Genomic DNA, 26,808 nt, shown 5'->3' with positions numbered 1-26,808 from the left:
TGATTATGAGGAACGCCGTAGCGGGGCACCCCGGATCAATGTTGACCACCAAGCGATCTTTAACGTGCCCTCGATGCACGGAACACGTTTTCTTTTGTAATATATATATATATATATATATATATATATATAAGTATATATATATAAAGTAAAGTACGTTCGCTGCCAAATTTTTCAATATTCGAACGCGAAGCTCGAGCTATGGGAGGCTATGAAAATTGGCAAATTTTGCTTAGAAAAGAATCATTTTTCGAACAAACTAAGGCATGTATTAGAGTGCCAGTGACTATATATATTTCACGAATTTGACTTTTCTTGCCAAGATTGCGTATCCGAAATGCACGATTTTTTTTTTACAGTGCACGCGGTGATTTTCTAAAGATGTTTACATTGTCTATCGGAAGAGTGAATACAGGCCTATGCTCACCAAGAAATACCGACAGACATGATGGGCGAGTGGCTTTGCGCACGCAGATGTAGCGCTAAGGCCATTGGGAGCTCCCCGAGGTCCACCCTCGGCCTGTCGTGATAACTTTCTTTAAAAAAATAAATTTGCGAATTCATCACAAGTGGGCCTTGGCTCACTGGTGGTGAATGAGTGCCCGGACTGTGGTCATTTTATATGCAGTCATCTGTTGCATATCCAATACACAGTTAGCTTCGCAAGCTGTTATCACCTTGACTTTGATTTCGGCGGCTGTTTTCAGCCTGCACGTTTAAACTGTATTCTGTCATTCTCATAGGCGCGAAGAAAATGAAACAATAATAAGCAAACCAGCTTGTACTTCAGTCATACTGCCTGTTTCAAACTCTGCGACAGCAGGAAGATGTCACAGGAGACCCCGTCCGAGCTCTCAGGAACGACTTGTTTTGTTATTGGGATATGCATAACGTCGTAATCGTTTGGTACAATATTGCCTGTAGTCTAACATCCAAAGCGCATGCGCAGAAGTTGCCATCCTCAGCATGGTGCGCAACACCCCGCCCGCAGTGTCTAGCACCAAAGCTGTGCCATACTGCAGTGGTTAGCGCCTCCAGCTCGCAACTGCAAATTCGCACAGAAGTGCGCTTTTATTGCAGCGATGGGCAAAGTTATGTTGTTTTATTTTCCCTACATCGCGAAAGTGAAACTGAGGATGAATAGCTAGTCTGACGACGACGGCCGCACAACGGAAAGTACAGAAACCCAGTTTCAAGCACCTAACTGTTCTCGCAGTAAGATCTGATGCGTTCCGAGACGAAATGGCCCCTGCATGCACCCACGCGCGCGCACACACACACACGTACCTTTGTTCACGCCACTGGAAGTCAACGATCTCTACGTCGTTGCTCCCATTGAGCTAAGCCCCAAGGAAAAACAAACTCGAACGAGATCGGCCAGAACGGGGGAGGGGGGGGGCGAAAGAAAAGGAGCGTCAAACTGTCGATGGTAGTGATAAGACCGGCTGCCGCATGGCGAAATCGCTGATACAACGATATTTCTCTTTTTCCTTGATTACGTCGCACCCGTCACCCGTGCATCGTGTACGTGCATAAGGCGAGGTCAAACACTTCCCACCGCAGCTCGTATTAGTTTAGCACTAGAAGAAAATATTTGCTCGCGACTTGCACAATACGTCGCATGACTGATGCTTGCTGAGAGGCAAACAGGACGTTTGCGCTCGCCGCCAATTTCGAAAGCGGGCGAGTCGGCGCGCCTGCACCGCGACGCGTCAAGGGTGTCCCACTTCGCGCGTGCAAACTGTTCATGGCGCAATAACACGAATGGATACATCTTGACAACTCACGCGAATACCTTTCTATACTCCAATCGAATTGCCCTCGTATGGGAACCTCACTGTGACCGTCAGCGTCGTCGTTATACACTTTATAATGTGCATATAGAGAAGTACAGACGGCATAAAATGCTCACCGAACATGGATTTCATGAAAACGACACATTTCTGCTGTCGAATTCACGTGGCTCTCTGTTCCTAAGTGAACTTTGCCATTGGCCGGCGGTTTTTAATGTAATAGCATGTCCAGCATCAGAATTGCCTTGCATTCTCTATTACGAACAATTCCAACGGAAGTAGTGTTTTTTTTTTGTGAATACAGGCCGTGATCGGTTACGGCATGCCGATTCTAACTAAATAAATTACTGCGTAGCTTCTACGAACTACTGCGGTCTGCAACTCTGAATTTGAGGCTATGTGCCTAGGCTCCGCGGGCATTCAGGTTTTTTTTCTCGCAAATACAGCGTCGTCTAGGCTTTTGATAGCGAATGTACACCCCTGCTACACAGTGATTAAAAAGTTACTTCGGAAGAAATATCTGGCGTAAGCAAATGAAGAAATAAAATCAGACAAAGGCATAACAGATGACAGTATGACGGAGCATGGTTTCATGTGCTGGGTCAGCGCGTAGCAGTATATCTATACGCTCTTATTATGCGAGGTGGTAGGCTCGAAAGTGCGTAAATATCGAACATTTTGTGCGCGACTATTTGTATCGGATGGTTGGTTGTTGAGAATTTAACATCCCATAGCAACTCCTGGACGATGAGAAACACCGTAGTCGGAGGCTCCGAATTATATTGGACCACCTCGGGTTGTTTAACGGGCACATAAATCTTTAAATACGAGCATTTGTGTATTCTGCCTTCATGATTTTGGAAAGTTACCTCAAGCTTTTCGGGTGCACTCGTGTGTCTGAGCTATATAAGCTTGGCGTTCGTTTCATTAAATCATCAGTTGTCAGTACCGCTTCGTGTTGTACCTTTCTTCAAGTTCCGTGTTCTGCTTGCGGTAACTTCCCAAAATCATCAATAACCATCTGGCCTACACCCACACTCGGCTATGTTACATTCTGCCTCCACTGCGTACCTGCAACCACGTCGGGGCTTGGTACCCGTCATATCGCAATCTGTATAGCAGAACGCCGCGGAGGGTGAGTGGATCTGACACTCAGTGGGTCTCACTCACTCAGTGTGAGTGAGCGAGACACTGAACCGGCACCGTAGACACCACTGCAGGCGCTTTAGTTTTAGGTAAACTGTGCGAGATATAGAGGACCATATGGAACGGAATGCAGCTTACAAGCCCCGACAGAGCACTTTGCCGTCTAAACACAAGCAGTATAACTAAAAGGAATCACGCCGCGTCCTGAATATGTCCCACATTGTTTAGTACCAGACTCTCGAATTACAGCTTCCCTCCTTCAGAAACCCAACGTGTCATTTGAGCTCTGAGCGCTCGGTGTATTGGGGGTTGCATGAGCCAACGAAGCCGCGACAAGCGTCAGTTGTTCTATCATCTGCTGTTTTGACCACGGGCAATCACGACCTCAAATCAGCGGGCGCTGATTTCCTGTCGGAGCATTTCCCCTGGATAGCTGCTGGAATGTCTAGAAACGCTTTTCGATGTTGCATCTGTCTTGAAACTGTTTCCTAATGTCCAAAGTCCCGAACATATTTTTCTTCTTTATTTCTGTGTTTGCAGTAAAATTAGCACCAATAGAGCGATACCGGTCTCCCTTTTGCTATTATTCTGTTTTTATCGTTGCACGCTATTTGAATGGGTTGCTATATGCGCTACTTGCGCATGGCGGTCAACAAGGCTGTCCAGCTAATCCTTATCTGCATCGAAATTATACATCAGGTCTTTGCTAAACACATGAAGAAGAAAGGGAAACGAAATGAAAGTCCGGTACTAAGAAACAACTTCATAAGCAGTGACAGCCAGATAAATAAAAGGGAAAAGTTGAAAAAAGAAAGAAAGTTCGCTGAGGTTTACGTAAAGGTTACGATCGAAGTACACCCTGTTTTCCCCGTTTCGCCCACCGGAGCTATTAATTTCTCAATACAGTGCTGGAAGGCTGGAAACAGAATCGTCCAGCCAATTGATACTTACTACAACGACCAATTCTTGCGAATACGTCCTTATCGAAAGGAAGATCGCGAGCAAACAACAACAACCACAAAATTCGCCAGGGAAAACACTGGCTGCATCAAAAAGGCGACGATTCCAAGTTGGAAATAGCCTGTGGCGCTGCCCAAAATGTCTGGCTGCGGCCGAATCAAAGTTTCTTGGTTCCATAAAAGCGCACCGTGGAGCGTGGGGACGTGGTGGAGAGTAGCACCAAAAGCGTGACCACCGGAGAAAGAGTGGACCAGGTAAGGGGGAAACCGGAAAAGCCGCTTTGTTTGTCGGCCCGGCGGGCTCTGAGAAAGAGAAAACAAACCCTCTAGGCGAAAGCGAGTTGGGGTCGCGTGCGGGCCTTTCCCAATGGTGTACTCGCTAACTTGGCCAGGAGCGCTCGGAAATGAGCACGCGGCGCCCGGCCTGCGAGACGGAAGTTTACTTTCGGCGAACGAGGAACCGCGAGTAACAGTGACGGTCGCGACAGTGTCGAGACGAAGTGTGTGTGTAACATTGTACAGATGAGCGGATTAGACGGTCGCCCACTGCCATTGCTGTAGAGCAAACACTGTCGCCCCGGCGCACTGCTGTAGCACGTCTGGCTTTGCCTCGCACAGTATACGAACCGAAAAGGGGTCCGGAGTCATCGCATCCCGCTTCCGAAACCGGAAGTTGTTACGGCTGCTCCAGTGAAAGACGATAAGCAAGACGGCTGGCTCTCTGCGGAGCATACCTGGATGCACATAGTCGGTCGCTTCAAGCGGGAAGACGACGGCAGGACGCTGTTCAAAGGTGAGCGCAGTGTTTTGGGAGAGGTCGCGCACATCGAAATGGACAGGCAAATTTCTTCTTCCAAACTTCTGTGCGTTTTAAATTTAGGCAAGGTCGATCCATATGGAGCAAGTCACCGCGCCGTAGCGTATTTGACAATTGTACGAACTCTCTCGAGATTAACGTCATTCTGTGCTATTAACTACGGAACGCGAAAATCTGCAAGAGTATCCGCGCTCAGCGCAGTAAGCTTACTCTTAGTCCACAGTCGCCGACTTAGTCCAGAAAAAACGGTAACGGCTTAGCAATTCGGCTCACGTGCTGAACGTTCTGGATTCGAATGCCGGAGTCCCCTGGAACCTACTGGATTTTGTAATGGTAAGATACGACCGCCAGCGATGTACTCAGAAGCCTGTAGGAGATTAGAATCTATTAAGGGGTTGGGGAGCAAGGACGGCGCTGTAAGAATTTTTCGTGTGGCTTCTGCAAGCCCATCGCAAACCGGACTTTTGTGGAGCATCCGCCGCGGCTTTAGGAAGTAGAACAGCGACACCATCGCCTGCTACTGGTGAAGCAGGCACGGGACACAAAGGCCTCAGGCGTTAAAGTTTAGGCTGTTCTCGCAACAACGCTGATTGCTTATGCGACGTAGATCATACTTCACCATAACTATCGTTGCACCTTACCGACCGTCACTACATCTAACGATTAACGATGCAGAGCGTGCATACTAAATTATTAAACGGAAGTATGACGTTAAGGTCTGGACTAGACGAAAGAATGGCAGCTCAGGCCGCATGACAATCATGGGCTGACATGAATTTGTGTAAACTTTGCCCTTCTGTCATAGCACGTCGTTATCGCCTCTTTATTATCGCATTAACATTCTTGACCTGTTTCGTCACCACATATCTTTTGGGACGACATTTTTAGTTTTATTTATGCAATGAGTGCACAAAACGGATTCTTTTCAGAGCAAGGCAATAAAACAAAATTAAATGCCAGAAGGTTAAAACATGATGACCGTCACTAGTATACATCCTCTACTGAACGAAATATATTCGCCTTATTTATCTATCCACTCAAAATTATTTCGCAACCTGAATCAGTTGCGCGCGGTTTAACACTGCACTGCTCTAAAGAAAAGTTGCGAGAAGCATAGAGCACCATGTCATAACAAAAGGACGAAGCCATGGCCAGTTAAAACGAAAAAGAAAAAAAAATATTGCCTTCCACCGATGATTTACAAGGATGTCTAAGCGACTGTAACGCTCCACTGCACGCCTGCAATATTTGCATGAAAATATATTTGATGTGCACAAAAATAATAACCTGCACCTTCAGTTGAGCTTGGATTGGAGTCAGCAATCTACAAATTACGAGGCAGGCGCACTGATTACTAACGCGTGAGCTTCACATTTCCGGAATGTGCTCACTGTAACTTCCGACGCCTGCGAAGAGCTCATGTGCAAGACGAAAAAATGATGAAGTATCGCGACGACTATGGACAAGTTTGAGGCAACGTGCTCGGCAAATGCATGCTGTAGCTGCTAAAATAATATCGATGGAAGTAACACGGCAAAACTAATAATGAAAACGATGATTGTCAGTGTAAGCGAATAGCCGAACCCTTCTAGAGAACTATTGACTTTATTAAAAAATGATTGACTTTATCGCGCATACTTGTTGCGGTGAGGATATTTAGGTAGCATTTCCTGTTTCATTGCGCAATTCAGGGAACGGAGCCGTTTAACCAGCCAGCACTTTTGTAGCGGTAGTATTAGGTGGCTATACATATACAATTCGATTCCTAATATCGCTGTTGTCTCCCACTAGTCGCGGTAGCTTAGTAGCTATGGCGTTGCGCTGCTGAGCTCGAGGTCGCGGTTTCGACCGCGGTGGCCGCATATTGACGGGGGCGACGTAATGCAACACCATTGTGCACGTTAAGAAAACCTCGTGGTGGTAAAATTTCGACCGGAGTCCCCCACTACGACGCGCCTCACCATCAAATCGTGACTTTTATGGCACGTAAAAAAAAATCTCAGAACTTAATTTAATATAAGCGTAGTCTCCAGGCGTGTGAGCGTCGGCGTGGAAAGGGAGTCGCCGCTAGGGCCGTCTCCAGCAGATGCCAGAAGGGGAGAGGGTGAAGAGGGAAGAGGAAGGCTGTGGTTCCCGAACGCTCCTACACAGCATCTAAACCTTTCAATGACCCAAAGCTCTTGCGCAGCGAGAGCTTTGCATCGGTGTCTTTGTGTTGGAGGTCTAAGTCCGAGCACCACAAACTACCGGCAATAAAAATGGGCGAAAGAGCCCAAGAGAGCTAATCACTCTAAAAAAAAAAAAAAGGAAAACGGAGAAATGGAGGCCTCTGGCAGAAAGGCTTTCGTTTGTGCAAACTGTCATGGCACGTTGCATTTTTTTTTTGTCGAGAACGATGTTTGCATCAGAACTACAGCAGAGACAGGCCCTCCTGCGGTGCCACAGCTCGAGACAGCCACAAAAGTCGACGCCCAGGAAGCTACCGAAACCTGCGGCGCGTGTGCAAATGTGGCGTCGACTTTCGACCATGAAATTTGCTTCCTCGCAAGGGGCGGATTCCTTCCGCGCATCTTGTTCTCGAAGTGCACCGGTCTGAGCCATTGCCTCTTTCCACTTTCTCGCTATTCAATTTTTATCCCCTTTGACGTTTCCCCCTCTGTGGAAAGTGATAAAGAGGACGTTCGCCTGGATTACCTCGATAGCTTTCCTCGTTTTGCTTTTCCTCACTCAATCCATCTATAAAAATCACGGGACGCATTCTCGGACGGTCGCTTTCGGCGATGTCACCTTCAGTGCGGGCTTATTGGCTGGTTGAGCAAAACCGAATGAGCTGAGTGGCTGGTTGAGCACTATGTTACGCGAAAGCGATAGTATCGCCAAAAATGATCGTTCGAGCATACGTCCCCATGCCTCGGGAACTTGCACAAGACGGCAAGTAAGGTGCGGGTTCCGTTTAATATCACACGAAGCCTTTGTTGCCTATGAACGCGCATTAAAGTGGACAGAAAAACAAGGACAGCTAATGCAATTGCTGAACGTAGCCCGCTGAGCTAGCTTGTTCTAGCTAGCTTGTTCTAGCTAGCTTCTCTGCACTGGGTAAGGCAGATAAAAGAAGCAAGATGAAGGGTTGGAATGAAGAGGAGGAAGTGCGTCCATACGAATACACAACGTTGCGGCATTCCTACAGAGCAGTGTGTGCAAGCAGGTGTCGTTTAATAAATCTAAAATGGTCCCCGTAGTCACCATAGTGCTGTTTGGGTGATGAAAAGAAGCTACGATGCATTCCTTGAACAGTGGTCTGCTGTTCATGCGCACAGTCGGAGAGACCATCAGCACCGTTCACACACGTATTCGGGATCGGCGCAAATTACTTGCACTGGTGTCTGCAACACGTGACAGCATTTACTCAATGGCAGCGAATCGTGTGACTAATCAGGCTTGCATAACGTCTGGCGGCCGCGGATTCAAAATACAACCCGTGCATAAAACTTATTTTCGATGCTTTGACACGATGGGCAGAGTCGGCACAGCAGCGTCCTTGTCCAGTTTCTGAGGGTACTGTAATGTAATACGCGGTTGTTTACACAACACTATTTGTTTTGTTTTTTTACACATTGCACATACTGAGAGATAGGACATTTGTATCTACCGCGTGTCTGCAAATATCACTTCTTGCGCTATAGTTCTTTCGAACGCCGCCATGCATATATCCGAACGAAAAGTGAGACTTTTCTGCAGTACAAGACGAAGCGAAATTAACCACATAGAAGCGGTCGGTAACACTCTAATGACAGGAAGCCTTATCCCGTACATGTGAACCAGGGTAACTTTGACGTAGGTTTGAAGTGGCGCGGTTAATTTCGCGCTAGCTTTTTGCGTCCTCAATGATATACACATATTTTTTTGGCACACACAAGTTAGGTTTACGAGTTTGCATGCTTTTATGATGAATGGCTACTGATGCCTCATTAGAAGTCTTCAAAAATTGTTCTTAAATTTTTTTCTCTTTTCTCCAGCTTTAACGCCATTGGCTTACTGGCTCGCACTGCGATACACTGCTCACGTGTTTTGAGCTGAATCAATTTCAGCAGGTACGCGCGCGCGGCCGACACAGGTGGCAGACATCAAAGTATAACAAAAAAAAGCACTGACAGACTACGAGTGCGTCAACCTTAACGGGGAGAACTAAGAAGGAAAGCAACACAGCGTTGTCTCGATTACCAAATTGAAGGAAGTGCAATAAACGCACTTTGGGCTGTTATTTCTTCACTACTCATATCGTTTACGTTGTTCGAAGGAAACGGATTTTTTTGCAGCCGTTGCGGATTTCGTGGTAAATGCGCTCGCGAAACGGCGATGAGAGCCGTTTCACTTATTCGTGAACTGAAAATATGTAGCGAGACCAGCACGCCACGTGCAACCGGGGGTGTGTCTGGAAATCGAAAGTGAATTGCGCGTTGAAAGTGTTCGTATCAAGGGGGCAGGTTTTCTTGACTTTCGAGGTTGGTGAAATCGGCCGAGATAATAAGATCGAAGGGTTCTGGATGGAACGCTCACCAACCTGCCTACACAGGCGCTCCTGTCGGGCATTTCTGCTCGCCGGCGAGCGTAGCAGCAGCACTCTTCTTAAAGTAGGGGGACAGGGACACTTCGCTCTGTGACACCGTAAGTTTTGCTCGATACGGGCACCAGAATTATTTCGAACCAGAAAGGGAGTCACCAGTAGCACACGCCCGACCCTTTGCTCTTTGCCATTCGCCGACCCAATCTCTTTGCCATTCGTCCCTCGAAGGACATCGAACATCAAGGTTCCGTGCTCGCGACATCGCTGCGTCGCCGTCTTGCTGTGTGCATGCGCATGAACTGCTGTGTGCATTTGGGCATAGCACGTAAACGATGAATTAAGCGCATCAACATGAACATCGCACAAGGCTGAAGTCGTGACCTTTGTAGTGCACGGACATTGCATGAGATGATACGTCGCGTAGGATGAAAATAAAGACTATTGTAGGCATCGGATTTAGTTTTACCGAATTTAAATAACCACTTCAGGAAAGCTTCGCTTGACAAAGATTTGAACATGTGCGTTGTACCGGCATAATGTATAATACTCGTGGAAATATTCCGCTAGGTCTAGCTGTATCTTCACTGAATTGCCAGCGATGAGGGAGACAGGGAAAAGTGAAGTGAATGCAGGGAAGTGAACCAAACACGCGTCTGGTTTGCTACCCTAAGCAGGGAAAAGGAGGTTTCTGCTCCACGCCGCGTTAGATCACCCGGATTAAGAAGAAAAAAAATATAGAACGTTCACGTGGACAGAAGTACAGTGACCACACGTATCGCAAGCTCGGAAAGAGATACCTGCATTACTTCAATCCCTGAAGTCGACAGGCCTCATTCAGTGGCTGTAGATACGATGTGCACCTCCAGACCAAGAGAAACTCTTAATGTTTTCACTTCGTTCTTTTCTTTCTTTTCATCAGCGATGAGAACTTTTGTTATTTGCATGTCCTATTTTCATGCGCATGTTTTCATAAAATGAACACACGCCACAAAATGATGAAAAGAAAAGTGATACCGTAAAAATCATACGTCAAATTGATAAAATAGTTAAGACGATGTTCCTGTACACGCGCCAAACCAATCGGCAAGCCCAGCGTCACGCAATCTCATGCAAATCTCAATCATGTTGGCGCCGCTCGCGTCGGGAGGCGAGCGGCGCCTTCAGCGCACCGTACCCGTATATTGGCGCCAGTAGTGCCGGAAGTGGAGATATCGCAACGGCCAACAATCACAGGCCGTGCGCAGAGGAGGAGCGCGTCGTAGAGGGAGCGCGAGCTTGCCAGCTTTGTATGTACTTCCGGGCGCGTGTTACGTAAAACAGCTCCTCGCCACTTTCTCTCGCCTCACCCCTGCCGATATGATCGCGGGGCGCAGCGATCCTCCCCACCGCGCTGCTGCCATGTTTCATCGAGCTGCTTCTGCCCGCGTTCTTTCACTGCGCCAGAAGTTGGCCACCATTTCCCTCTCCCCCCACTTTCCTCCACTTACCCCCTCCTTCGTCTTACATGCACTGCATCCACTGCAATCTATCTGTGCAAAGCACGTGTGGCGGGCCGCCGAATGATTTGCCTTCCGGTTTTCGCGTGCCGGTTCTTTGTAATGAGTTCAGTTAAGCGCTCGAGTGAAGAATAACCGTTCGGACCGGTTTGCAATATGGCTGAGGTTTGGGCTTGATAACTGCGCAAACTGTGCCTGGAAAGGGGTCGGGGGTCCGCCTCTTGGTCAATGAGACCACTGAGATCTTGATTTGCGCAAGCGTCGATATCTGAAAGGGGGTTTGAAATGTTTTGAAGCGGTTGCAGTTAAGTTTCCCGAATGAATACGGGCCGCAGGATCTGTCTTGACAACAGCATATGACAGCACGTCGTGGTTGTTTTCGTTTGCGATTCCGGTTTCGACGAAACCATATAAAGTACAGTGCGAATAATAAATATCATCATCATCATCATCACCACCACCACCATCATCATCATCATCATCATCATCATTCGTATCATGGGCGAACATACTAACGATACGAGCGAGCAATGAAAACTGATTAAAACCAAATCATGGTACCTTCCCATGTTTATTCGCTTACCAAAAGTAAGTAAACCAAATGACATCCCGTCTGCACTTTTATGACATTGATGTATACGCGTTATAGATTCCCAATTGCGTGGAAAACTGAGTGCTTGAAATCTGCTTCACAGCGTCAGTCGGCACTTACGTAGAAATGGAACTCAAGAGTAGACATTAAACATTACTTGTGGTATGTCTTGCATATTGCTGAGGAATGGCTTCGCACGCGTAAAGCGAAGACGTGGAATCGTTCCAAACCTGCGGCAAGCTGTTTTTTCATCCACTTTCATTGCCATTAATTTATCATTTCTTTGATTAAATAAGTAAGTACAAGTAATTTCGTCTATGTTTTCCTTGGTGTCTTTGTTTGTTGGGGCTTCTCATGATATGACTAATAAATATCCGGCCCCTCGGTTAACCCCCTTTCTTCTCGTATAAACAAACTACGTATTACGATTTATCGTGTCACCCTTTAGCATATGCACCTGCATAGTGTCGCGTCCATAGTTCTGCGTAGTAATATATTTATTTATTCCAGATATCCAAGGAAATTACTTGTAGCATCCGGTATCGAATAATAGGCGTATATTTTTTAAAGAGGATATTAAGACAAAATGTTAAACAGCTCTGCTAACCGACAGGCAGTCCTTTAAACTTGACCGCGCCTAACATAATTCGTTGCACAACGTGGAGAGAAATGCAGTAGGCTTCCGTTAGAATGGCCACGGTTAATTCAAACTTTCGGATATGATGAACAATGTATGAACTTTTAGTGGGTTTCCCCATAGACCCAATAAAATATCTTAACACTAACCGCTGATACGATTAGACCGAACTTCAACAGCTGCGACTGACGTCTACTCGGCTCAGCCAGAAGCCCTAATCGTACACTTGGATAAAGTGAATCTTTTAGCCACACGAGAAGTAAATGGCGTTTCAGTTGACTACGTCAGCGCCGACGATATGGAAGCCTGTAGTGGCGACACCATAAGAACAATAACTGACGGTGTCCAAGACGTGTCTGTGCAGGTTGATTATTATGGTGAGGACACTGCCCGAAGCCACAACAATCAACTTCACGCATGGCGCAGCCGATAATTATCTGAATACATTGGTGCATTTTTTTTAACGTGAGGGTATAGAAAACGTTTTCAACATCCTTAGGGAAATGACAGCTTTTGTGACAGTGCACGTATTTGCACAGTGGTAGCAAGTAACGACAGCTCCACAGCTTAAGCAAGGGTGCACAAATCAAAACTTCTGCATCACGTAAATCAATGTTTCTTTTTCCGCCAGGGTTTTAGCTTTAATGCTGTTCTGTTTATTAGGTTGTGCCGTAGAGATTTGGGCACGCGATGAATAGCAGGAAGTTTTGTTCGATGTATTCCTTCTATTAAGACAAACTTCAGATGAGGCGAGCCTATTTTCACGGTCCGTGCGAGTTACTTTTAATGGAAGCCTACTGTATACAGAAACGCGCTCATATGCGCGCGTTATTCACCTTCTTCCAGAAATCGAGGAGTTTTTGATGGCAAGCGACCGAGGCGTCGCCACCAAAACAGGAGGCGACATGACAGCAGACCTGGAGGAGATGGCGAGACGCGAGCTTGGGGAAACGCCCGAAGTGAAAGCTAAGTGCATCGGGAAGCTGCGCCGGCTACTCTCCGGTAAGTATGCTCAGACAACGAGATTGCAGCGTAGTGGGTGATTCAGGGCTTTCAGAAGCCCAGCGAGGAGTTTAGCACGCCCTAGAATTCTGGACACCTCCTTTTCGGAAATCCTTTGGGCTTCACCGCAATACAACAGCGCGTAACTAAACAAGCAGTTAATATATATATATATATATATATATATATATATATATATATATATATATATATATATATATATATATATATATATATAGAAAGATCCTCAGAGCTTCATCAAGTTTGAAATAGCGACGCCGAGAGGGCACTTCCTTTTAAACACATGCGCTTTTGTGGCACTTAGTAGGCACTTAGCAGACACTTAGTGCTATACGTAATAGCAGTGTTTTGGTCCTGACAAAAACATTGCTTAACCCAGCTCTAAGTACCGACTGTAGCGAAGTACCGAATTGCTGTACTGTACTGTACTGTACGGAGACTGTACCGAAGTACTAAGTACCGAAGTGCCGTAAAGGCGTACGGTATTAGAAGGCAGTAACTGTTCGACGTCGCTGACAAAAACTTGTTGAAAATCGGTAGACGTTTTGAAAAATAATTTTTGAATATACTGCCTATTGAGCTACGCAGTTTTATTACGCTGAAGGTAGACTAATTCTATGAGTGTGAATGGCCAAAATTCCTGGGAATGTCTCGAATAAGTGTTTTGAGCCTGATCATTATCTGTTCCTAAATTCTAGGAGGCTGTTTTCATATGGACCAGTAAAATTTCGGGGGGTCCTCTGACAGCGGAGCACCTGTCCTGGCTTCGCCGCTGAGCGTTTCCGGCTTTCCTCGTCTTTATTGAAAAATACAACGTTCACTTAGTGAAACTGATTAACTGATTGGTTGGATTTTATATCGTACAGCTAAACAAGGGCTGACAGACAGCGTAAAGGACGGCTCTGGGTCACTTTACGCCACATGGTTTAACATGTGCTTTCACCTGAGTACCTATTGCTCTGTCAAGAATTGCTTAGAGCTGATTTAGTGGTTGTGGTATTGACACTCTGGCCTTCTAGACTAAGGCTCTAGTTCCATGACTGTCATTACATTGTTTCGTTTGTTGATGTATTACTCTAGGAAGCTCAAACGCCTTTACAAATCAAGAAAAAAAAGATAGAACTTGTTTGCCTCTACTTCTGACCTTGAGAGTATGTCCGTACAAAAAAAAAAACAAAAAAGAAGAGAATAACCAACGAAATGTGCTTAGACGCAAAATAATTAGTATTCTAATTACTTATTTAGTGATTGGTTCTCCAAGCTGCCCACAACTGAAACTTTGCTCCAGTGTATCCAAAACCTACTATGGTCTTTCTGCTAAACTTCTCTCACTTAAACTTGAATTTTGAGGTATCAGAGTCAGCGTGTCAAAAATGATACGTTCGGCTTGGTGGGATTAAAGTAAGCCACGGGACAACCTCCGTTAAGCGTGCCGAACTAAATCAGATCGCTGTAAACCGCACTGCTGCTGCTAATACTGCAAAATGACCGGCCCTGGCATGTCTCCCTCTTTCAGAGGAGTCCCGGCTGGAGTGCCCCACGGACGAGGAGTTCTTGGTAAAGTTTCTGCGTGCCCGCAAGTACGACGTGGAGGAGGCCTTTAAGAACATTCGAAAGTATTTCCGCGTCAAGCAGGAGACACGAGAAATGTTTGACAACCTGAATCCATATTCGGTTCCGTTCGACTCCACATGTCGCCAGCACCGCCTAGTCACAGTGTCCCGGCAAAGGGATTCACTCGGGAGAGGAGTTGTGCTTCTGAGATTAGGTAAGAATCATGTCTGTCTGTTAGTGAAATATGAGTTTTTAGGTAAACGAGTGCGGCTGCACTTGCGGAAGACTTTCCGTGGGAACGAAGGGAACGCCACAGAGGCACGTATGTTACTTCGCTAAGTATTACGACAGCGTTTGACAGCGGTTCTGGTTTTTTGGGACAAATGCTAAATCAGCGTAGTTTCCACGTGTGACGGATTCGCATTTGCCCAAACGCGGGAGCAAAAAAAAAAATACTGAAATTAAGTCACATTTAACATTCCATTGTCTATTTTGTCTTATTCCGCTGTTGTAGAGAAGGTGTGCACGCAGTTCAGGAAGCAAACGAGTCCTGAAAGATTCTGCCACTTGTCCAGCAATGCCTGTACCTGCCTGAAATTTTATTTTGCGCTAAGTACTAAGCAAAAATGTCGTGCTAACAAGACCAAAACTACACCTGTACAAAGTTTATAAATAGTACTGTATACAAGCTCTGCTCTTATATTCAAGTGTCCACTAAAAGGTGGGGCACGTAGCAACGGAAGGACTTTTGAGCAAGCCCAGAACTATGCGGCGTTTTTTGTGGTCTACTGTTGTCTTTATTTTCGCAGTAGGATTTCGGCTCAGAGTCTGATATTTCTTGTGGCTTCTGTGTATTGTTGCTGCTTTCAGGTGCATGGAACAGCCGGATGTGCTCGCTCAACGACTACTTCCGAGTCAGCCTGGTACAGGTCGAGTGGCTGCTCTTTCAGCAGGACGTACAGATCCGAGGCGTCGTGTTCGTGCTTGACTTCAAAGGTCTGAGCGTGTACCACATTACGCAGTACACACCATACTTCATCAGCAAGCTTTTGTACCTGATGCAGGTAAGGTTCATTTTACGGCCTTGTGAAAAAAATAAATAAAGCAGAACTAATTTTAGAATGGTTGTCGACGTTAATGCGACTACAATTAAAACAATGTAGTGACCCACGCTATACATGGCTTGCACTGACGTCACTTGCGCGAATGCCGGGCTAGTATTCCGACATAGCGGAGCACCACGCTTACCACGCTGTCAGTCGTATGCGAATAATACTATTTTGCAACAGCTATTTGCGCAGTTGTTGGATGTTGTAATCGCAGTAAAAGCAGCTCAAGGAAGGACTTGGCGAACACAAACCTTTCACGCTTCCGAAAGTTGTGGAATGGCAAGGTGAACGAACGAAAGCACTTAGCTCGAAGCGGCGCAGTCTGTGTCTTGCGCGTATCAACCGTGCCGATCTCAAGGGCGATCTCCCAAACGTCCGAGCGTGCGGCGTTCACTTCGTAACAGGTAAGCCTGCGCTATTATTATCTGAGGAGCACTTAACACTGCGCTGGAATGATATTTGTTTGCATCTGTAGGGAGACCGTCCAAGATCTGTGAGGAGATGAATCCGGACTGTGCGCCAACGCTTTTGCTAGGCTACAAAGTAAAGAATGAAGGCACTGCGCGCTACGAGCGTGCTGCAAGGCGACGGTGCAAACGAACTACTGCCGTGGTCGACGCAGAGACCGCTGCACCGGCAAGAGCTCCTGGAGTCGCCGTAACGCCACCCGAAAAGCGCTGCGACGTCGGTGACGACGGCGATGAAGATGACGGCGCATGCGCAGAAGACAGTCCGTCACTGACACGAGCCGAATGTGAAGTCCAGGCTGCTGAAAATGAGTCAGGTCAGTATTGCTGATTTGGTTAAGTCGAAAAGGTAGATCTCGTTAACTCTGGATTCTTGTTTGGTGTGTTCCCATCGCTGTCATGAAATGTCTGCATGCTGGTGAACCGTTATGCTTTGAACCATAGGTGTGTACTGTTAATTTCAGGAGTTGCTGCACAGACAGAGGTGACCATGGCTGGCAGACATTGGAGCATTGGAACAACAGTGCACTGCACTAAATGATAACCTGTATCCCTTGCGTGCTCAGACTGACCAACTAGAGTGGACTGAAGCAGCTTTCAGAGAGAGGTCAAGGTCGTCTGCTACACAGGGATGGCAAACTTGGATATTCTGTATGGCATATTTAAAGTTGTGGAGTGCTATATCCCACACGGTGCGAACAGAAGTGTATGAAAGTTTCAAACGTTTATTCTGTTTCTGATGAAGCTGAAGCTGAATTTGCACAACACTGACCTTGGCTTCAGATTTGGAGTTTCAGAGGTGACAGTGTCGCGCGTTGCAGATTGTCGATTGAAGACATACATGTCGTGGCCGGACCAAGTCTCATTGCAGCAGACAGTGCCACAGGCTTTTTTTTATTCCTCTGGTGCGAATGTAGCCACAGTCGTTGAGTGTTTTTAAATAAACACAGAGTGGCCATCATCGTATGAGGCAATAACTGAGACATGGTTGCAATACAAGCAGAGTAACACTGTTAAGTTTCTTATTGGCGTTGCTCCTCAAAGTGTTGTCACTTCCATCTCGGAGGGTTGGGGAGGGCGCTGCAGTGATAAGCATGTCAAAGAACATTGTGGCATTCTCGAAACCTGCGTCCTAGTGATGTTGTGCTTGCCGACAAAGGCTTCAATATCTCTGAGAGTGTTGGCTTCTTTTGCACCCTGTTGCATGTCTTTTGCAAGATAAGAAATAACTATTGGCAGACGAAGTCTTGAGCACCAGAAAACTTGTCAACGTGCGTATTCATATAGAGATAGTGATTGGGCTCACAAGGAATAAGTTTATCATCTTGAAAGGCCCACTCCCCATTGAGTATTTTGTCCGCCGACAAGGTGATGATACACCGCCACTCAATAAAATTGTCACTGTATGCTGCGCTAAGTCTAATCTGTGTCCATCAATTCTAGCTGAGCTAAGGGAAGCCAACGGTGAAGTGGCTTCACGCACCTTGGAGCTTCATTAGTGTGTAATGCTTTCACAAGCCTTTGCTCGTGCTATATTCTTCAATACTATTGTCGTTTGTTCTCGTGCTTTTTTTTGTTTAAGCAATTATTGCCCTTCTATCAAAATGTATGCTGGAGGGGGCACATTTGTTATGAATAGAGAAATCTGGCTTTATTCTTATGTAGTGATACAATCCCACAAGTGCCTTGCTGTTTGTCGAACTCAGCATGCCTCAGTAAATAAAACAGGGTTGTTTTTGGATCTTGTACACTCGTTTATTTACTAAATGAATTGATTACTGGCTATTCAAAAGACCAGTACAACAGAATAGCATATGAATGCCAAGCGAACTAGTTCTCTTTATCTTACTTGCACTGTGAACAGTGCCACTTCTTTGCCGTTGGTGCCCGTGTGATTCCCACACAGGAAAAATGAAACTATTTAAATGTGTGCGATAGGTTGTCACACGCGATCATCTTCCCTGTACCTGGTCCTTGACAGAAAGGGTAAATGTTAGTTGGTGACAGAGCCTTTTCTGGGGCTCTCTGCTGCCGTGTGAAACACTTGCTTAAGAGCTCGGGAAGAATTGCTCTTACAAAAAATTCCCTTGAGTTGGAAACATCTGGTTGCAGAAATGTTCGTCTCTTTTAATTCTCTGCATGTAGAAGAGGTTTCGAGCCAAGACAATAAAGTCGCAATAGTCAACCTTGCATTGAGTCATTTGGGCTTGAACTTGGTAATAATACTCGTGTTGCTTAGGGAAGCTGCACAGCTCCATTAATGTCTGTCAAACATGACCTAGCCCCACTAAACGAGGTGGCATTACGCAGCAAATAGGGACATTTCACTTCGGGAACGCCTTTTCCACAGCATTAGCATGAAATCAGTGCACCTGGTGTTGCTCCAGCAAATGGATATGAGGCACTGAGATGAAGACCAGATTTGTAACATTTGAAATTGTCGTGCTTTTGTTCGCGATGATTTTCATAGGTCTTCAGTGTATCCCCTTCATGCTCCAAAACCCAGACAATGGAAGGAGTCTTTAGTAATTTTTCTGGGTAACATATTAATTTCAGTAACGACAGGCTAGGATTATCTACAGCTGTTCGGCAGACGCTTCTCATTACAGATGCTGTCACTCTACCGGATCAGTAAAGGTACCAATCAGGTGAATTGTTCTGGCTTTTCGCTTCTGAATCAATCAACTTCACTGCTTCATCGGTGACATGAAGTGTGCTCAAAAACTGGTTGGCCTTGTGAACGAGGGTGTCGAGTCCATCGGCCAAAGCATCATCCGTAAACAAATTTTGAAGGTGTGCTTGCTCTTTCGGCACTGGTTCCTTGACAGCAGTGGAATGGCCAGGCAGCACGGAAAAAATTGCCGGGACAACACTTCTCTTGAAGACACTGCATATGTGTACCACATCTTTTGGTGAGGCTGGTGCCACACGAAATTTTTGCTCTATTACTTTTTTGTTTGTGGGGGTGCTCTCAATCCTATTATCAAGCTGCTGTTTTTGTCCTTTGGCAGATGCAAAATTAATCTCTTTCAATCTTTTGAATAGAACCTTTTCCACGCAGTTAGGGAGCCAAATGCTTTTAGTGCAGCTAACCGAGTTCTTCATCCTCACGCCCGTGTCAACAGCAAACAAACAGGCACCGACATCATCATCATCATCATCACCATCATCATCATCATCATCATCATCATCAGCAGCAGCAGCAGCAGCAGCAGCGTGGTTACGCCCACTGCAGGGCAAAGGCCTCTCCCATACTTCTCCAACTACCCCTGTCATGTACTAATTGGGGCCATGTCGTCCCTGCAAACTTCTTAATCTCATCCGCCCACCTAACCTTCTGCCGCCCCCTGCTACGCTACGTTTCCCGTCCCTTGGAATCCAGTCCGTAACCCTTAATGACCATCGGTTATCTTCCCTCCTCATTACATGTCCTGCCCATGCCCCATTTCTTTTTCTTTATTTCAACTAAGATGTCATCAACTCGAGTTTGGAAAGAAGCTATGGAACGAGCTATGGAAAGAAGAATGATAGGTGTGACGTTAAGGGATAAAAAAAGAGTAGATTGGGTGAGGGCACCGACATGCGAGCAAGCTTCTCCCACACCCGCCATGCAGGCACAGTGTGCAGCCAACACGGTACCACTGTTTTTACAAAGAATCCACACTTTCAGTGGACGTTCACCCTCTCGTTATGAGTGGTTCACCTGCAAAATCAATCAAGGGAAAATTAAACTGTTGGAATCAAAACATACATCATGTACACAATGCACAGATATCCAAAAAAAGAAGCATGGCAAGCACACACACTGTGCATTCTTCCCTCTAAAGACAACAAAGGGAAAATTAAACTGTTAAGATCAAAACATACATGACGTACACAATGCAGAGATATCCAAGTAAAGCATAGCAAGCCCTCACTGCGTTCTTCCAGCCACAATACACACGCGCAAGCTGGAATGTTTTGTTTGAAGATTTTCTGAGCCCAGCACGTAAACTCTGCTTTTGCGCCAATGCATGTAACATTGTATGTTGGCGTGCCACAACAATGTCTGTTGGCTTGGGGTAAGGGGACAGTGGAAAGCCTTCACTGACAGTATCAGTTGGTTTTCTCTCTGCACTGTGCTCCAATCTCGCGTGTCTCCTGCACGCACCGCGAACTAACCAGGGAATGCCTCTGAATGTTCTACACAAAATGCGGGACTGAAAACGGGGGATCCAGTTTACCTCTCCTAGTAGGAGCACCTTTTCTCCTTGCAGTCGCTTCGCCGACAGTGTTTTCACCCAACCGCTTGTGAAGTATTTGCGAGATTCAAGCGATTTATAAAACTTCATTTTCTCCAGTGTCGCGAAGCTTGAAGAGAAAACCAGATAGTTGACATTGTCTCCGTGCGAGACCTCGGGAAAAGCGCTGACGTCCATCGTCATATCCGCCCCCGATCGCAACGCGTACGGGTCTACATCATCGCACAGTTTTACTTCTTTCTTGATACCGCGCACGCACCGACCCGATCAGTCCTGCGTAATATGCCTCGTTAAACGCAGGCCTACTCTAAACGAGTGGCATGTCCAGCAAGGATCGGTGAATCCCGGCCACGGCGGCCGCATTTCGGTATGCGAAAACACCCGTGTACTTCGATTTAGGTACACGTTAAAGAACCCCAGGCGGTCGAAATTTCCGGAGTCCTCCACTACGGCGTGCCTCATAATCAGAAAGTGGTTTTGGCACGTAAAACTCCATAACTTTTTTTAAGGATCGGCGATATCCCCTTAGAAAACGCAGGGAGACAGCAACACCACTGCGCACGCAATCAGCCAATGCAAGTGCGGCGCGCGAGGTGCTCCAGCATGGCGCGGACACAGCGGCGCGGGCGGACGTGAGGTCACGTGCAAGCCATGCATTGTCACCGACAAAACGCGTCATGCATGACGTGTGTATTGCGAGAGTGAGCCGGGCTCACTCCCGCACTTTGGATGAATGAATGGATGGATGGATGACTGGATGGATAGATGTTATGAGCGTCCCCTTCGGAACGGGGCGGTGGGTTGCGCCACCAAGCTCTTGCTATTATACGTGTTATTATACCTAGGTTAAAAAAGAAAAAAAAGCACTATGAACTCCCACAACCAAATTTTCTGACCCCCTATTGGGAACTTTGCTTTTGTACGTCTCCCTTTTTTTTTGTCGTTTCCCTACTTCCACCAATCTTCCTATCGCCTTTTACTAAGCTCTATTGCGGACATGTTTACTTTTCCCCTGCTCTCGCTGAACCCAAGGGCTTCAAGCAGGCCAGTGGTGCCTAAATCGACCGCTGGGTAGACGTCTTCACATTCTAATAAAACATGCTCCATCGTTTTCCCAGTTTTACCGCAGCAAGCACATGCTTCTTCTTCCTTCTTTCTTCAGGACACGCTGCGCCATTTACCGGCGACGACATGAAGTTTTTGTAGACCTCCGAGATGCGTGGCGCATCGGTGTGAGCGAACACTGAAAATTGTTGTCTCGCTGGCCGCACGCATTCGTAGCGCAGCTCGCTAGAGCGTCAAGCTGCGGTGCTTGAAGAACCCGTGCGACGCGGATTCTATCACGCCTAGATAAATAAATAGATCAAGACAAGATAAATTTCAACCCTTTTTCTTAATTTTAGAGCGGCACAATGACCAGTGCATTCGCGGCGCAGTTCGCTGACGTGTCTGGCTGCTGCGCTTCAGGAATTCATATGCCACGTGTTCTATTCCGCCCGTCACCGAAGATGTTAAAAATTTAATGGGCTTAGCCTTCTTAAGATACTTGTTTTTGTGTTCTAACCGTCTTCTCGTCAGCTTGGGTCACTAGGTAGTCTATGGTCCATACTGTAGGGCAATTGGGTTGCTGTGCTGAGGGTAATCCTGTTTGAAACCAATCATTGCACCTAATTGGGCAAATGAGTACGTTACACTTGGTATATGTGGCGCTCTTCAGTAACCTTTCACGTGAACTTGGCTTACTAGGCATGCGTCGCATTTCAATGAACGTCTCTGGCACCAACTTCTGTCATGGAAAATGTAAAGTTTACTGGGTTTGGTGCCGCCCGTCAATGAGAAAATCCTCGAGAATGTCTCTAATGCTGGGCGAAATCAAATCCACGTCATATATATATATATATATATATATATATATATATATATATATATATATATATATATACAGAAAATATTGTGTGTATATATTACCAGTCACGCGCCACGCATGGACGTCATGCCAAAAAAAAACCGCTACATGGCGCAGCATATCCAGAGAAATTCGCGAAAGAGCAGCCCGGCTGCACACACGCCTCACACATATTGCTTGAGAATAACTTCATGGGCGAGTTGGCGTTTACTTAACATGTTGCTTTTTAACGCAAAATCTCGAAAAAAAAATCGACAGTGAGAGGCGATAGGAAAGACGAGCGCTACACTTACAACAGTTGTAAGTGTAGCGCTCGTCTTTCCTTTCCTTTCGCCTCTCACTGCCAAAAGCAACATGTTAAGGTCACACATGTCGGGTTTCAGCGGCGGCAATACGGTGTGTCTCTACATTGCGTCGATGCTCATTGCATTAACGTCGACAGCCATTGGGATGCGGGTTCTGCTGGAATATTTTATACGCATTTAATTTTCCTCAGCCGCTCGCTACTGCAGTACCGTGTTCTTTTTTTTTATTTAAGAGCGGCACATACCCCGTGGTCCACGTTCAACCATCCAAGCTGGCTTGAAACAGGTTAATTGAATAGTGACACATACCCAGTAGCACATATCCAGGGACCCAAGTGGACGTGAACGAGGTTAAATGAGGATATATACGCATACCGAAAAGTGTGTGAGGTTCCTAAAGAATACTACTCACATTTCAAGAAAAAAAAAAGCCCAAGAAAAAGAAATGACTCCAGACACACATTTGCTGTGTGTTTTTGTGTGTCATTCATTACACGCCGAAAATAAGAAGAGGAGCGTTGGTAACGGTTTAATTTTTAGCTCAAGTAGCTGACGTTTTATTTCTTTGTGGGTGTGTGTTGTTTTCTTCAACTCCAGAGAGATGGCGCAAGAAAGAGAGAAAAATATAAATCTAAGAAAAACGAAAAGCCACCTATGTAGGATGGAACGGATGACATTTATGCTGATATGATCTCAATGGTAACGGAAACGCTTGGTGATTACGATGACAGTATTTCGTGGATTTAAGTCTCTCAAAGAAGCCATTATGTACGAGTTTGTAAGTACCCTGAAAAGACTTACACCATTTCATGCATGCTCTTGAACGTAACTGGTTGGAAAAGGTTGACTGGGTCTCTACAGGGGCTTGGACGCTTGGAATATGACTACAAAGTGGACTTTTGATGTTGCTTAATGCAATTCAACCCGCTCTTTTCAGGACTGTTATCCCATCCGTGTCAAAGCCCTCTACGTAATCCACAACCCAGCATTGTTTGATATACTTTTTGCGGCAGCGAAGCGTTTTATGAAGCCAAAGTTGCTCCAAAGGGTAAGCGCAGAAATTTTATACAATTTTGGTAACAGAATTGTACTTATGTGTGTGTTCACCGTTGATAACGGAATGTCAGTTTTTTTGTGTACGTTGGTGTTAAGGAAGCGACGAGATGATTGTCAGGAGTGTTCGAATAGCGATATTTCCGAATGGGATCGAGTAAGAATACGAATATCCGAGAGAAAGGACATTCGGATATTGAGGCCAGCATCAAATATTCGGAAGCTTCGGAAGTTTGCGTGGTGTCCATTTTTATAACTTTTTAAAGCTGAATGAAAATACGATCCAACTAGCCCCTATGTTCACTTAGTGCGTGGAGTCCGTTTGGTAAAAGAAGAAAAAGAGAGCGAGAGGAATAGTTAATTTGATACATGCACGTAATACTTTCTCAGCTTGCTTCCCCGACAACTAAAAAAAATTGTAAGTATGAGACAACTGCTTTCGTTTATCGAGAGCACCATGACAACGACAGTAATGAAGCGAAAAGATGCACGTAGGTTGTCGTGTTCTTTGAAGGGGAGGAGTGTGATTCTAGAGCACTTCACGTTGTTTTAAAGTACGCAAGACGTTGAGAGCGGGCAAATAGTTTGACTTTCCTAATTGGAGACGACCAAATCGAGACTGTAAATAATACAGCAGAATTTATGAGCCCCTTAAGTTCGCCAAGAGGCTGATGCCTTTGCACAAGAACCGCCGCTCTCCTGCAGCAAAATCCTTTGGAATAGTGATCACATGCGTCAGGCTCGCTCGCTCGAGACTCTGCAGGGTTGTTCGGAATTTCAAATATTTAAACGGAAACGAATATATTCGTCAATTTTCAATAGCAAACTCATGAATGGAATTCCAATCGAACAGCAAGGACTATTCGATTCGTATTCAAAATTTCTAATATTCGCACACTACTATAATGGTTATAGTTATTCAGATGAAGAATGAATAGTTTTTGTAAGAAAGTGACATTTGAAGAGAAGATGCGGCTGGTGACGTAATGTAATCGCGCTGACTCCGACAACAAGAGGAGCGTACAGCACTTCTGTGCTGGTGATTGAAGAATTAATGTGCCAGGCGTTATGTGACAGACCAAATAAATCTCGGTGCTACGTTGAGCTCTCCTAGGACACCGCGCCAACTACACGCTTCGTATAAGGCCCCTTAAAAACAATAATTTAGTAATTATTTTGAAAGCTGCTACTCAACCTACACACATCCAAATCTCGATACACCCCCCCCCCCCCCCGCCCATATAACGTGACCCCAACTTCCCTACAAGTATAATACTGCTGCGAAATTTAATTGTCCCAGCGCAGCGGGGAAATTTCGTAAGCGTTTCATGTAATGCCCCTAAACAGGCAAAGAATGAGGGCTTAGCAATCTTAATTTATCTCCTGAATGAGGAGCGCAATTCAGGATTTGCTTGCATATTACACATAACGCGGCTCGTTTTCTCTCTAAATATAAGCTCGCGGACTTGTGCAGCTTTCCCAGGACATCGTGAAAAGACGCGTATACTACGTCATGCTCTTTTAGTCGCACTAATGGCTTTGCTGCAAAACGTTAAGGCGAAGTACACAGCGCCTTGCAATACGTAGGGTCTCTACAGGCACATGACACTTTGTATAGCTTTGCTGTAAAAGTGTTGTGATGTTTGATTTCTCTTGCAGGACCGGCGTCAATGTTCCTCGCGTTTTTGGTTGGTGACGAGTCCTCGGACGGTGACTTCAAGGCGTGCGCGGCAAATCAAATTGATCAGTAAAAGCGCCTCCAAACGAAGAGAACGAAGATGAAAAGCGAAACTTTCATCTCGACTGCGCAAATCACAAAAATTTTTACGAGTGACAGAGCAAGGTGCCGCAAGTTGGCCGAACTTGAAGCTACCTGCACTTCTTCCTCATGTGTTTCTTAAATGTTTTGACTTTTCTGTCTCGCTCCGTATGCAGCACTGAGAGGAATTTAAGTGAACACGCATATGCGTCTAGGTTTCGTTTATCGCCCGAATTCTCAAGTTTGCATAACTTGCCCCTGGAACTCTTGATTTAGTGGTCGTACGAATACATTACACTGCAGCCAACCTAGCATTGTGCAACAATTTAGCAGGAGTTGTCGAACACGCACGCAATGCTGTGCGGTTGAAGCAAACATCCTCATTTCGAAATAGCCCACGGACTTCGCTGACGAATCGCTCTCTATCGAATGTCTACATAGCTTGAGGCATATAATATACGCGCTTATTTGCTCACGCTGACACTTTGTTTCGCATTTTTCAGGTTCGTCTTCTGGGACACGACCTGGTTAAGTTACACAACCTGCTTCCTGCGGACGTAATACCCAAGGAAGCTGGCGGAACTCACGAATTCTACGATTACGACAAGCTAGAAAAAGATCTGCAAAGCAAAGCCAAGTTCTTCGACGAGATCAGCCGGTATGGATATCGCACGCCCATCAGTCGTGGCAGATGATTCAGTATTGCGCTGCTAGCGCTGCCTGAGGAGCGAAAGCGCAGAACGCCGAATGAACGTCTGTGATAAGACATTCTATGACACAAGAGTGTCTGAAAGTAACGGCGCCCCAATTTACTGCGGCGAATAATAAAAGCTATCATAGTGGCTCGGTCAAGAGGCTTTGTCAAAAGGGTGCTATTAAAGAGCAATTATTGCATTGTGAGGAAATGCGGTTGGCAGATGTACGCCATGCTCTCTCTCTTAATCTCTACACACACACACACTTACACACACACACACACAGACGCACACGCACACTGCAAATTAAAGCTCGCTTGGTGTGACGCTTCGGAACGTCTTGACGACAAATGTGCAGTATTCATTGTGGCTCGACGATGCCTTCAAGACAGCAAACCTCATGAAAATCACAATTTCAAATGAATTTACGAGGTAAGTAGACATCAAAATTTAGGAAGGGGCGCTCAATTTTCCATTATGGGTTTTCATTATAAATGCATTTAAGATGATGTTTTGACAATGATCGTAAACCATACTTACAAATGTTCTTGATCATGAACCTTACGAAGTATGTTCAGCATTATGAACTCATCTGAAATCATTAGGAGGGAAGAAAGGGTGCTGCCTGCTGCAGGCGGACCTAACTTTACAAAAGTTGGCTGCAATTGCTCCGCCTAAACGCCACATATCAA

The 26,808-nt window shown here is 45.8% G+C and overlaps 1 protein-coding gene across 2 annotated transcripts; it reads left to right on the top strand.

Annotated features, from left to right (window-relative positions):
- Positions 1-4,258: 4,258 nt before the first annotated feature.
- On the top strand, positions 4,259-26,337 carry LOC142577823 (alpha-tocopherol transfer protein-like). 2 transcript variants are annotated; one of them, XM_075687270.1, is made up of 6 exons: positions 4,259-4,691; positions 12,851-13,006; positions 14,544-14,795; positions 15,452-15,645; positions 23,547-23,657; positions 25,925-26,337. In XM_075687270.1, the coding sequence occupies exons 1-6, from the start codon at positions 4,637-4,639 to the stop codon at positions 26,114-26,116; spliced, it is 960 nt and encodes a 319-aa protein (XP_075543385.1). In that variant the 5' UTR covers positions 4,259-4,636; the 3' UTR covers positions 26,117-26,337. The 2 variants fall into 2 exon arrangements, with proteins under 2 accessions (XP_075543385.1, XP_075543384.1); XM_075687269.1 differs by lacking the exon at positions 25,925-26,337 and having other exon boundaries at positions 23,547-24,232.
- The last annotated feature ends 471 nt before the right edge of the window (positions 26,338-26,808 follow it).

Source organism: Dermacentor variabilis, chromosome 4 (genome assembly GCF_050947875.1).
Source record: "Dermacentor variabilis isolate Ectoservices chromosome 4, ASM5094787v1, whole genome shotgun sequence".
NCBI classification, from domain to species: Eukaryota; Metazoa; Arthropoda; class Arachnida; order Ixodida; family Ixodidae; genus Dermacentor; species Dermacentor variabilis.
Note: the sequence above shows the minus strand (reverse complement) of the source record. Positions and strands in the feature narration are given on the sequence as shown.